This window comes from Alosa alosa, chromosome 6, assembly GCF_017589495.1.
Source record: "Alosa alosa isolate M-15738 ecotype Scorff River chromosome 6, AALO_Geno_1.1, whole genome shotgun sequence".
Taxonomy (NCBI): domain Eukaryota; kingdom Metazoa; phylum Chordata; class Actinopteri; order Clupeiformes; family Clupeidae; genus Alosa; species Alosa alosa.
The window spans coordinates 34,128,371-34,140,870 of NC_063194.1; the positions used below are offsets into that span (position 1 = coordinate 34,128,371).

At 45.0% G+C, this 12,500-nt stretch overlaps 2 protein-coding genes across 3 annotated transcripts in view; both read right to left on the reverse strand.

The window, feature by feature from the left end:
• The window catches only part of LOC125295942 (endoglucanase E1-like), a 5,061-nt gene extending 2,166 nt beyond the window's left edge, over positions 1-2,895 (reverse strand). The window contains exons 1-4 of the mRNA XM_048245523.1: positions 2,817-2,895; positions 2,515-2,595; positions 1,199-1,225; positions 4-347 (exon numbers count right to left, since the gene is read on the reverse strand). Of these exons, the coding sequence (XP_048101480.1) occupies positions 4-347; positions 1,199-1,225; positions 2,515-2,554 (411 nt within the window). The 5' untranslated portion in view covers positions 2,555-2,595; positions 2,817-2,895. The remainder of the gene's footprint in view (positions 1-3; positions 348-1,198; positions 1,226-2,514; positions 2,596-2,816) is intronic.
• A 604-nt stretch (positions 2,896-3,499) lies between these two features.
• Positions 3,500-12,500, reverse strand: part of LOC125295749 (centriolar coiled-coil protein of 110 kDa-like) — a 20,398-nt gene continuing 11,397 nt past the window's right edge. The window contains exons 11-13 of one of the 2 annotated variants that reach the window (XM_048245191.1): positions 7,717-7,793; positions 6,841-6,900; positions 3,500-5,266 (exon numbers count right to left, since the gene is read on the reverse strand). In XM_048245191.1, coding sequence (XP_048101148.1) covers positions 5,191-5,266; positions 6,841-6,900; positions 7,717-7,793 — 213 coding nt within the window. In that variant the 3' untranslated portion in view covers positions 3,500-5,190. Of the gene's footprint in view, positions 5,267-6,840; positions 6,901-7,467; positions 7,559-7,716; positions 7,794-12,500 lie in introns of those variants that run through there. The other variant, XM_048245192.1, reaches the window with a different exon arrangement.

Genomic DNA, 12,500 nt, shown 5'->3' on the forward strand with positions numbered 1-12,500 from the left:
GGCTGTAGAGGTGGGCACTTTAGAGGTGGGCACTGCAGAGGCTGTAGAGGTGGGCACTTTAGAGGCTGTAGAGGTGGGCACTTTAGAGGCTGTAGAGGTGGGCACTTTAGAGGCTGTAGAGGTGGGCACTTTAGAGGCTGTAGAGGTGGGCACTTTAGAGGCTGTAGAGGTGGGCACTTTAGAGGTGGGCACTGCAGAGGCTGTAGAGGTGGGCACTTTAGAGGCTGTAGAGGTGGGCACTGTAGAGGAGGACACTGCAGAGGCTGTAGAGGCGGGCACTGTAGAGGAGTGCACTGTAGAGGCTGCAGAGGCGAGCACTGTAGAGCAGGGGTGCCCTGCAAGTAGGCCTAGAGGATGGCACAGTAGACAAAGATGGTGGATGTTACATTTAGTCATTTGGCAAACCCTTTTACCCATAGCAACTTACAGCAACTGTGCGTAAATCTTGAGATATCTTCGTATCCATTAGAATACATAATATCCTGATTGAATTAAGCCAATTCTAAAGTACAAACACTCCAACCTTGGCTGATTTATCCCAGAACCATTTTTTAAGCGTTGCAAGGGTGTTTTTTCCCCTCACTCACAGGGGCTAGGGGGAAGAGAGACGGCCACCATTCGACCCGAAAAAAATGTATGCTAAAAAAACCTGCATAGTTCCCCTTTAACGGTTGACAATACTGTTGCTTTATTGAAAGTGAAGCTCAAACAGCTGTTTCATGCCACTTACCATCAAAGATTCTAGAACAGAGCTCTGCTCTAGAATCGTTGCTTACTATTATCCTTAAACACTGAAGCAATGTGCCTGTGCATCTCATTTCCTTTTAATTTGAACACACACACACACAACTACACCTGAGAGATTTGTATTGGTGGATCCCCCTGTCATCCCCCTTAATCATAGTATTGTTGTAATGAAATCATGCACCTCCTTGTAATTATTTCTACATTTGATTCACAGAAACTAGGAGGCAGGACAGAGTTCACAACACTAGTTTGATAAAACTGGAAAGTCTGGAGTTCCTTGACGTTCTCCTGATCAATAAGTCAGAAGATAAATAAACAAGTTACACCTCCAAAAAATTAGGGATTCGAAAAAACTGGTCAAATTGCCTAACATTTCACTTCCTGTGACAAGTGGGCATTTATCTGTGCAGACAGTGTGTAAACAGACATTAAGATAGAAAAGAGTATTTACCAGTATGTACTGCAGTGGAACACCCACCTGTTGGGAAAACACCAATATAGCAGAAGTCATTAGGTGCACACACCCATTTCACAATGACCTACAGGAGTCATTAGATGCACACATTCCACAATGTCTTACAGGAGTCATTACAGTAGATGCACACATTCCACAACATCTTACAGGAGCCATTAGATCAGGGGTGGGCAAACTGCGGCCCGCGGGCGGATTCCGGCCCGCCAAGCACTTTCATCCGGCCCGCCGAGCATTTCATTTGGTTATCAGGCTGCTCGCTATTTTTTTCCCTGCGATAGTTGGTTAGCTTTACTGCAAACTGCTTTTCACTCTCCTTAGAGAACATTTACAATGTCAATGTCAAAACATCATGTTAAATAGAGATAACATCATGTTAAACTAAGTTAACTCTTAGTTATCTCCTTTGCAGCAGATCTAACGTGAACATTATGCGATCCATTTAATTGGGAAGAGAGGGAGAGAGCCGCAGGTTCTGGCTCGTCATTGTTGATAAGTGATGTGTGCTTCTTATAAGAAACTTTTAAAAGGAAATCATGAAGGCAACAGTAGTTCCCACTACTGACCATTTAAAAACAGAGAGGGCCCAGCCGTAGGTACAGCACTAGCCATAGCGGAACAGGCAGAAGAAATAAACGTGAATTAAAGCGACTGTCTTAAAGCAACAGTGCACAATTTATACATTTGTTAAACAGCATAAAATTAGCAGTATTTTTAAGCAATTCACATTTTAAAACAAATACTTTTCATACTAATTTATAGGCTATACATTTTTTTTTTTTTTTTTTTATGCGTGTGTCATGGGGGGCCCAATGTGGCCCTTCAGCCAAAAAGTTTGCCCACCCCTGCATTAGATGCACCCATTCCACAATGTCTTACAGGAGCCATTAGATGCACACATTCCACAAAGTCCTACAGGAGTCATTAGATGCACACATTCCACAATCTTACAGAAGTAATTTGCTACTGGGCCAGCTGGTGGGGAAATATAAAGACATCAGCCTGCACTGCTTCCTTACTGCACTCATTCAGCAACAAGGGTCATACTATTCATGATGCCTGTGCCCACTACCAGCGGGTGGCGTGTCTTCATGTTGTGTGTGTACAAAGGGACATGACTCCCTAGTAGAGGTCATATTTACTAGAGGACAGATTAATTTCTCATTCCATATTAACTTGTAATTCTTTGTCCGGTGAAAACAAACAGAAAAAAAAAAAAAAAAAAAAAAAAAACACTCTACTTGCCAGTAATTGTATAAACAAACATTTTTATGAACGGATCTGAGAAAACTTACTCAGTGCCACCATGAAGAGCCACAGTGGAAATGAAATCATTGTTGGTTCCCTTTCCCTTGACCAAATCTTGTACTCTGCACCTGTGAAAACACACATAACACATGTTATGTACATGTCAGGGTTTTGCAGGAGGACTCAAGCGAAAGACTCGTTAAATCCAGAACATTCAAACATTTTGTTTGTTGGTAAATCGACACAAGAAGAAAAAACGAAACACTGACAGGCTGACGATCCAAACAGACAGAAATCAAAAACAGAAAAGAAGAAAAACTAACACTTACAGACTTCACTTTCAACTCACCCAACAAGTCCAACAAACCAGCTAGAGCAAAGAGGAGGAGCAAAGCGGTTATAAATACACAGACCACCAGATTGACAGATAACTGGACGAGACCAACAAAACAACAATAGGAAACAGGTGTGAGTAGAAAATGGAGGGAAAACTAATAAGACAGGAAGTGCAGACCAAATAAGGAAAGGGCGGAGACAGTCCCATGTAAGCAGGCAGGTAAACACAGAGCACATGGGGAACAGCAAAAGCACAAAACAAACACAGGACAATATACAAAATGGCCAGCAGGGTGGCAAAAAACAGTCCAGTGCCTGGTTTCCCGATAACGATGGATATATGCACTTACCATAAATGCTTATAGGCTATCTCAGAAACTACACAGAGTTACCCGGTACATCAAATCCCTGGTACCACTGAACTCAAAGGGAAGTTGAGGTTTACTGATATGTGCATGAATCTGGAATTTATCATGCAAAATGATTGCTATTTGTGTATGAAGCCCGCCCCATGCCGGATAAGCAATTGTGATTAGTTCCTGGGTATATGGAAAACTGACAGACTGACTTGCAGAGCAAATGCAGATGCACCAGTGGAAATGGGCTCATCATACTAAAATATGTGTTGCCATAGTGAATATGTATTCTTTGTAACCGTATATAAACAGAAACTCACATTCTTTTTTATTTCCCTTGTAAATTTCAATAACTTTATTCCAAAGACTTAATAGGTTCAAATAAATACACATCACAATATTTTCATCAGAGCTTCTCTAAAAAGTACAGACCAGCAGCCCTATTTTCCATCCTCATAAATACTTATTTCAAGTAAATGTACACACATTACTCACTACAAAGGAAGGCATACTATCTGAATCTGAATGAAGGAAGCCCCAGGCCTCCTTCAGGTCAGTCCAATGAATATAGACCTGCTGTTCTGTTGAGTGAGCGGTCAAATCTACGGAGCTGCCACAAAGCTCCAGTGATGACCAGAGCCTTGCAGTCTGATACTAGTTCAGGGCCACTCAAGCAGTTCAGTTGCTTGGACAGATCTTTTTTTCTATGAGACTTCCCATAGATCTACAGAATTAGATTCTGCCCTAGGAGACATGTTGACTAATATGTCCTTGTTATACCAAGCAGTGTTTGAATCTCTGGAAATTTGACAACCTCTCTGGTCTACAGCACATATTGTTTTTCAGATTATATGGTTTGTGGGTCAAGGATACTAGTCTTAATGCTAGCAAAAGCAGAATACATTCGGGATTTTTACCTAAACTCAATAAATTCCTCTATATGAGAAAATGCCTAATGGTGATTTCAGTAAGCTAAGGTCATGCTTGTTTGGTGTTTACAGGCACAGTTTATGGTGTGTTTCATCAGAACAGCGAACTGCAAATTCGGCGTACAAAATAAATCAAAAGTAAACATACAATCATATTTCAATAATCCAATACTGACACTTAAAAGGCAATAGTCACACAAGTCCTCTCAAAAGCTGTCCAAGGTAAATGTCCTACGCTAATATCCTACATAGCACATATCTGTCGATCAACATTTCGTTAGGTAACGCCGCATGTAAACATGTAAAAACAGTGGACTGTTAACCCTATTTCCTGCTAACAGTGCACAGAGCAGGTACTACTGGTGGAAAGCGTGTGGGACAGTGTTCCCTCCTCTTGCTGTCCGATAGGAGCGACTATGGGTGATGAGTATGTACAGTATACTCTGCAGTAACGCTGTGTAAAATGTAAACCCAGTGGACAGGACAGACCTTCAGACGCTCTCATGCAGTACAGAGAGCAGCATGTGTGCAATAGTGTTCCGTCCCCCTTGTTGGCGTCTAGGAGGGCATAAGGTGTGTTGTAGTGTGGGGAAACAGGCTCAGGTGGGATATTGATGAGCTGTTGATCAAGAGCTCTTTGAAAGTAATTCTGTGTTTAAAGCGTGAAGCAAGAGGACTGAGGTGAAGACATCCTCATTCAGTAGGGACAGAAGCAAGAGGACTGAGGTGAAGACATCCTCATTCAGCAGGGACAGCAGCTGCTACTAATGGGAAGTTGTGTGTGTGTGTGTGTGTGTGTGTGTGTGTGTATGTGTGTGTGTGTGTGTGTGTGTCGTGTGTGTGTGTGTGTGTGAGTGTGTGTGTGTGTGTGTGTGTGTGTGTGTGTGTGTGTGTATGTGTGTGTGTGTGTGTGAGTGTATGATTGTGTGTGTGTGGGAGGGGTGGTGGGGGGTAAACTGAGGCTAAGGCCTGACTGGGACTCATAAGGTTCACCTCGGGAGTACAATATGAGCTGGAGTAATTTCTGTATGGCACAGAACTGTGTGTGTGTGTGTGTGTGTGTGTGTGTGTGTGTGTGTGTGTGTGTGTGTGTGTGTGTGTGTTAACCCAGTGAGTGCTGCTTCTTCAGACTGTCAGAGCGCTTGACACGGTGCTCTGGCGTCTTCTTGTACCAGCTCCTGGGACAGACACAGGTGAGGAGAAGAGGGCAGAAGTTCATCACCTAATAATACAGCACACACACACACACCACCTGCAACCACACACACACACACACACACACACACCTACCCATACACACACACACGCCGCTGCCCCCCTACCCTGCCCTTACCATATACCCTGCCTTGCATATGCCTGCCTTACACACACACAGTTGCCATACCTGTTCTGTACATTTTTCACACACACAATGAAGGTAAACATGTTAAGCAGGGCATGTGTGTGTGTGAGTGTACCAGAGTGTGAGTGTGAGTGTGCCAGTGTGTGTGAGTGTGAAAATGACAGCGACCTGGAAAGATGCAGACAAGGGGCAGCCGTGGCCCACTGGTTAGCACTCTGGACCGGAGGGTTGCCAGTTCGAGCCCCGACCAGTGGGCCACGGCTGAAGTGCCCTTGAGCAAGGCACCTAACCCCTCACTGCTCCCCGAGTACCGCCGTTGTAGCAGGCAGCTCACTGCGCCCGGGATTAGATGTGTACTTCACCTCACTGTGTGTTCACTGTGTGCTGTTTGTGTTTCACTAATTCACCGATTGGGTTAAATGCAGAGACCAAATTTCCCTCACGGGATCAAAAAAGTATATATACTATATACTTACTTATACATCACAGAGCTACTGTCCATGAGGATAGTGATTGTGATAGAACACATGAAGGGACACGTTTATGTAGCCTACAACTGCATCCCATAAAAAACCAAAATGAAATTCAAAAAAAGACCAAATCATCATAAGCAGAAAGGCTGAAAAGGCGTAGCCTACAGTGGCGTCGTTAACATGACAATAACAGGAGTATTTAATAAATTGTTAGCCAACCGCGATTGGTTTTCTGTTCATTGATAGCCTTCTCATGACCACTGCTGAGCTCGCTGATATTTGTTGAGCATAAATATGGCGAAAATGAAAACGAAGATTTGGGGTTCCACAGCCAAATAATTCTGCTACATAGCGTTGAAAACAGATAAATGTGTTTAATCGAAGCACACATGTAAGGTCAATTTCAGAATCGCGCCGTGACTATTTCAAAGTATTAAGCGTCGCACAATGAATTTTTCTTCTTTAGCCTACATAATGCATACACTTTGTAAACAAACAGCAGCGACGCGCCGTATACTCGTCATATCTGGAAGCCTCTTGTGAACTCTGGCCGCCACCCTCCTTTCGACAACCACTGCGGATATTCTGTAATAATCGCGTGTATATGGATTCCACACAAGTCAGTATAAGGTCCGCAGGTTAGCATCATATCTGAATCATCTGAAGGGTAGGACCTCCGTTTGACAAACCTCCGCATATACTCCGGAGGTTATATCTGAAAGCGCTTAGTGTGTGTGTGTGTGTGTGTGTGTGTGTGTGTGTGTGTTGAGTGTGCCAGTGTGTGTGTGTGTGTGTGTGTGTGGAGTGTGCCAGTGTGTGAGTGTGCCAGTGTGTGTGTGTGTGTGTGTGAGTGTGCCAGTGTGTGTGTGTTGAGTGTGCCAGTGTGTGTGTGTGTGTGCCAGTGTGTGTGTTGAGTGTGCCAGTGTGTGTCACTCACCCTTGGCGGTGCAGCTGGCTGGGAACTGGGGAATTCTGACCTTGACTGGGCAGCAAGATCCTAGGAGACAGAGGAAACAGACAGCTAAGTGCTCATGTGGCCCTCAGACCTCAGGCCACCTGCCGGGGATGAACACCACCTGACCTGGAAGAGACGGACACGCACGTTCGCATCCGCATGCACATACCTGCATACGCACATGCCAAACACACAGCGTGTGTGTGGGTGCCTCCTATTGGTTCTTTCGGGACTCCTGGACTATAGTTCTGGTCTTCCTCACTGGGCCTGGAGTTTCTCCCCACTCAGTGGTTGTGAGAACACACACACACACAGCACACACACGCACACCGGACGCAGCACACACACACAAACCGGACCGGCAGACGGACACCGGACACACAGACGTTTGCCACCGGACACACGCACGCACACGGACCGGACACACACACACGCACACGGACCACACACACACACACACACCGACACACACGGACACACACACGCATGCACACACACGTGCGCACTGGCACACACAGAGACCGGACACACACACACGCGCACACACACACACACACACACACACAGAGACACACACACACGCGCACACACACAGCGCAAGAGAAATGCAAAATGCAGTGGGTCTCATGAAAGATTCAAAAGCTCAAGCAGGACATTGAACACTTGACCCACATATGGCCACATGGACCACTGGCTCCATCTTTCCTCCCAATGAAAACACACACACACACACACACACACACACACAAATACACACACACACGATGCGTGTCTGTGAGTGTGTGAGACCTGATGAGCCATAGTCCTGATGTGTGTGTGCCTGTGTGTGTGTGTATGTGTGTGTGTGTGTTCTCTCACCTCTGCTTCTTCCTATCCAGAGACTTCTGGGTGGCAGCAGACAGACACCTGCGCTCCTTGAGGGGCTTAGTCTTCTCCTGAGAAACACACAGCCAGGTGAGGTTGGTTGTGAGTGTGGTGTGTGTCTCCTCTGAAGTTGTGTGTTGTGCGCGTGCGATATTTGTGTTTAATAATGTCTATCTTTAATGAGGGTGTGTGTACATATATCTCTGTGAAATTAATGAAGTGCATGTACCTTATATCTCTGTGAGTTTTGTGTGTGTGTGTGTGTGTGTGTGTGTGTGTGTGTGTTTATGTGTGTATATCTCTGTGAGTGTGTGTGTATGTATGTGTGTATATCTCTGTGAGTGTGTGTGTGTGGGTGTGTGTGTTTGTATGTATGTGTGTATATCTCTGTGAGTGTGTGTGCGTGTGTGTGTTTGTATGTGTGTATATCTCTGTGAGTGTGTGTGTGTGTGTTTGTATGTATGTGTGTATATCTCTGTGAGTGTGTGTGTGTGTGTGTGTATATCTCTGTGTGTGTGTATCTCTGTGAGTGTGTGTGCGTGTGTGTGTGTGTATATAGTGAGTGTGAGTGTGTGTGTGTGTGTGTGTGTGTGTGTGTGTGTATCTCTGTGTGTGTGTTTGTGTATATCTCTGTGTGTGTGTATCTCTGTGAGTGTGTGTGCGTGTGTGTGTGTGTATATAAAGTGAAAAAGGTGTGAGTGTGTGTAGTAGTAGTAATATTAATGTGTAGTAATTATATATCCTGTAGTAGTAATGTATTTTATGTATTATATAATGTAGTAGTATAAAGGTAGAATTAAAAGAGACTTTTAAGACCTTTTTAAGGCGTTTGAAGAGTGGGTGCGCACATCAAAGTAAAGTTTTCTGCAGATTACTTGAACAATAGTATCAGACAGTAGAAAAAGTGTGGTCTGCACACTGCAACTGCTCCAAAATATTAACTTTATTAATTTAAAAGCAATGTTTCGATCCCCTTGGATCTTCGTCAGGCAACCTTTTTAAGACATCTAAATGGAAAAATTAAGACTATACCACGACAAAACTGTTTTATGGTTTTCTACTAATTTTAACACCCACCCCATTTTGGATGTCTACAGAAGTTACCAAATATATTTTGGCTAAAGAAAATAGTTGTGTGTGAATTACCTTCACAGCCATAAATACGGTACCCAACTTTAGGGTCTGGGCTGCTTGCTTTTGAAGCTGGCTGTACATACATGTATTTGGTCGTGCTTACTGGCTGAGGCTGACTGTTCTTCACCTGTATCTTTGGGCAGCCGTGGCCCACTGGTTAGCACTCTGGACTTGTAACCGGAGGGTTGCCGGTTCGAGCCCCGACCAGTGGGCCGCGGCTGAAGACCAAATTTCCCTCACGGGATCAAAAAAGTATATATACTTATATTACATTACATTTGGCTGACGCTTTTTAACCAAAGCAACTAACAACATGGTAAACAGTAAGTTTAGAACAATTCTCACAATTTTAGGACAGTTTAAAAAACATTAGAGTACAGTAAGAATAAGTGGAAATCGGTGAGGTGCTGTTTTAACAGTTACTTGTCAGTTTAAAACGGCTGGTGAGTGCTAGGATCAGTAAGACTTGTTGTAAGTGTTGCTATGAGTAGATGTTCTCTAAAGAGCTGGGTCTTCAGGAGTTTTTGAAAGTGGAAATGGATGTCCCTGCCTTGTAGGAACTGGCAGTGTGTTCCACCAACGAGGAACAACATATGAGAAAAGTTTGGATTGGCTTGGCGTACGGTGGTAGAGCTGAGCGTCAGATTAAATCAGAGGCCTTAGCCCGGTCTGGAGTAGTGTAAGTCTGTATGAGGGCTTTCAAGTAGGTGGGGAGCAGAACCGGAGACTGCTTTGTGGGCAAGCGTTAGAGACTTGAATTTGATGCGGCCGCCATAGGTAGCCAGTGTAGCTGGATGAGCAGCGGGTAACATGTGCCCTTTGCTGGTTAGACCAGCGCCGCCGCTCTGGATCATCTGAAGTGGTTTCACCGCGCAGGCTGGGAGACCTGTCAGGAGGGCATTGCAGTAGTCGAGTCGTGAGATGACTATTGCCTGAACCAGAAGTTGGGTAGCATCTTGAGTCAAGTAAGTCCTGATTTTCCGTATGTTGTAGAGTGCGAACAACATGACCCGGACGACTGAGGCAACATGATCTGAGAAGTTTAGTTGGTGTCAAGAACAACTCCTAGATTTCTTGCAGTCCTGGTCGGTGAAACAGACAGGGAGTCAAATTTGATGTTGATGTCGTGGTGTATGGTAGGTTTAGCTGGGATGACCAGCAGTTCAGTCTTTGAGAGGTTCAGCTGGAGGTGGTGTGCCTTCATCCATGTAGCTATGTCTGAAAGGCAATCCGAGATCCGTGCTGAAACCAGGGGTCGTCCAGGGGTGGAAAAAGGACAGATAGAGCTGTGTGTGTCTGCACTTATGCCCGGTGGTATGAGAAAGCGTCTTGACAGATAATCTGTCCCAAGGAGGTGGTGTAGATAGCAAAGAGGAGGGGCCCAGCACTGAGCCCTGGGGACCCCTGTGGTGAGATGGTGAGGTGCGGATAGCTGACCAAGCCATGATACGTTAAGCAGCGTCCTGTGGTGGGATTCAAACCAGGAGAGAGCAGAACCCGGAGATTCCCATGTCAGCGAGTATAGAGAAGGATACGGTGATTAACCGTGTCAAAGGCAACCGATAAGTCAAGCAGAATGAGTGCAGTGACCCGGTAGGTCAGCCACAAGCTCTTTAAGGCTTCTGTTACAGACAGCAGAGCCGTTTCGGTGAGTGGCGCTTGCTGACCCGGACTGATTTGGATCCAGAAGGTTGTTCTGTGAAAGGAAGTCAGAGACCTGTTTGGAGACTTCTTTCGTTCAATGCCTTTGGCAAAGGCAGTAGTGAGACAGGGCGGTAGTTCTCGACTTGAGCAGGGTTGAGAGAAGCTTTCTTAAGTAACGGTGTTACCGGGCCATTTTGAACGCTGTTGGAAATGTGCCGGAGGTTAGCGAGGCATTGATCACATGTGTGATAGCTGGAGCGATGGTCGGGCTGATGGACTGAAGTAGGCTCGTGGGTATAGGGTCCAGCGAGCATGTGGTGCAGGACTTTAACTGCATGTCCAGGAGTCCTGGACACTTCACTCTCCGGAGAGGCGTGAATGCTGAAAAAGATGTTCCAGCAGTCCCTAGAGGTTGTAGGAGTCGCGGTATCTGAGTCAGATCGTTGAGTGGGCATGTAGAGAATTGACTGCTGATTGCGCCACTTTGTTTGTAAAAAATGAGGTGAAATTATCTGCAGTAAGGCTGGATGGAGGGAGGAGGCAGCTGGGGTTGATGTGATTTGAAGGTTGAGAAAAGTTTTGAGTGTCTGTAAGCTGTGGTTTGTCATGGTAGAAAGCAGTCTTAGCAGCAGTGATGCTGGCTGAGAAGGAGGTCAGGGAGTGTCTGGTAGTTTTGGGGTGGAGTCAACTAGTTTGGTTGTGCCATTTCCATATTTGTGCCACTTATATATATCTGTAGTAGCCACAGGCTACTTTCCAAACATGTGTAGCCCTGGACTGGACTTTGAATATTTTTTCAAAGGTAGACTAAGCTATTTAAATATTTTTAATAGGTCTATATAATTTACTATGTGCATCTATTGTCCCATATGCAACACAGCAAATCAAAGTTAATCCACTACTTTACATTTGCACACCAGTTTAAAACCAACCAAAGCTTGACTGAAACATTGTAAACCATTGACTTGTTTTTAAAAAAAAAAAATGTGTGGGAAAAAGTAAAACCACCCCATTCATTAAGAGATGGGTCCTCCTCAAAGATGTTCCTGCTGAAAAACTGCTGGTTTCATCTCGCACGCGCCGCATTATCAACACATTTACAGATCGTTTTATAGCCCGTCGGCAACATTAAAAACAAACTTTGCTAAGTACTGGGAAAGGGCTGGCAAACAGAAGCTGCAGACAGATATTACTGGTAGGCTATTGTTTAGGACAGATATTGACTTAGGCACAGGCCAGCAACACCTATCTTAAAATCAGCGTGTATTTCCTCCTGATTGCTAAAACGTTTTTTTTCTTTTTCTGTCGGTTTCGTGGTTCCTTCATAAATTGGCGCTTAGCCTGGTGTTCCCCATGCTGCCCTTGCTTGCTGATTTGATTCAAGCTGCTAAGGCAGCCCGGAGACCATGGAGCAAATTTTTAAGCCTGAGATAGGAAACCAATCACAGAACAGGGGGTAAACAAGACGCATGATGACTATGCACAGGCGCATTTGATAGACATCCGTGGTAACTCCAATCGCCGGATCTGGGCATTTTTTCAAAAACGAAAAAATGAACGTTTGGTTCCCCAGACCACGTCTCATTGAGAAGTGGATTTGCGCTTAACGTGGCTAAACACTGCGCAGCAAATTATCAGACGAGTGACAGAAGCACTGCACATAATTTGACCAGCAGTCTTCGTGTCCATAGTTTGTGAAACGATGCTGCATCCGAAAGCAAAGTTTGTAGAAGCCCAGGGCGACTCCAAAGTTGAACAAATGAACGTCCGGCTTGAGGCTGCGCCGGACAGGGCTTTTAAAATCCATATGTCCGGCCTAAATTCGAACGTATGGCCACCCTATTGCGAACTGGCTCTAACTCTTTCTCCCTCTCACTCTACCGCTCGCGTACCTGCATATCTCAGGCCTCGGCTACTCCACGAAAATGTAAGGCATATTTCTACACCTTTAACCTTCACACCTTTAATGACACCCGTGAAAAACATCTTCACTCTGCAAC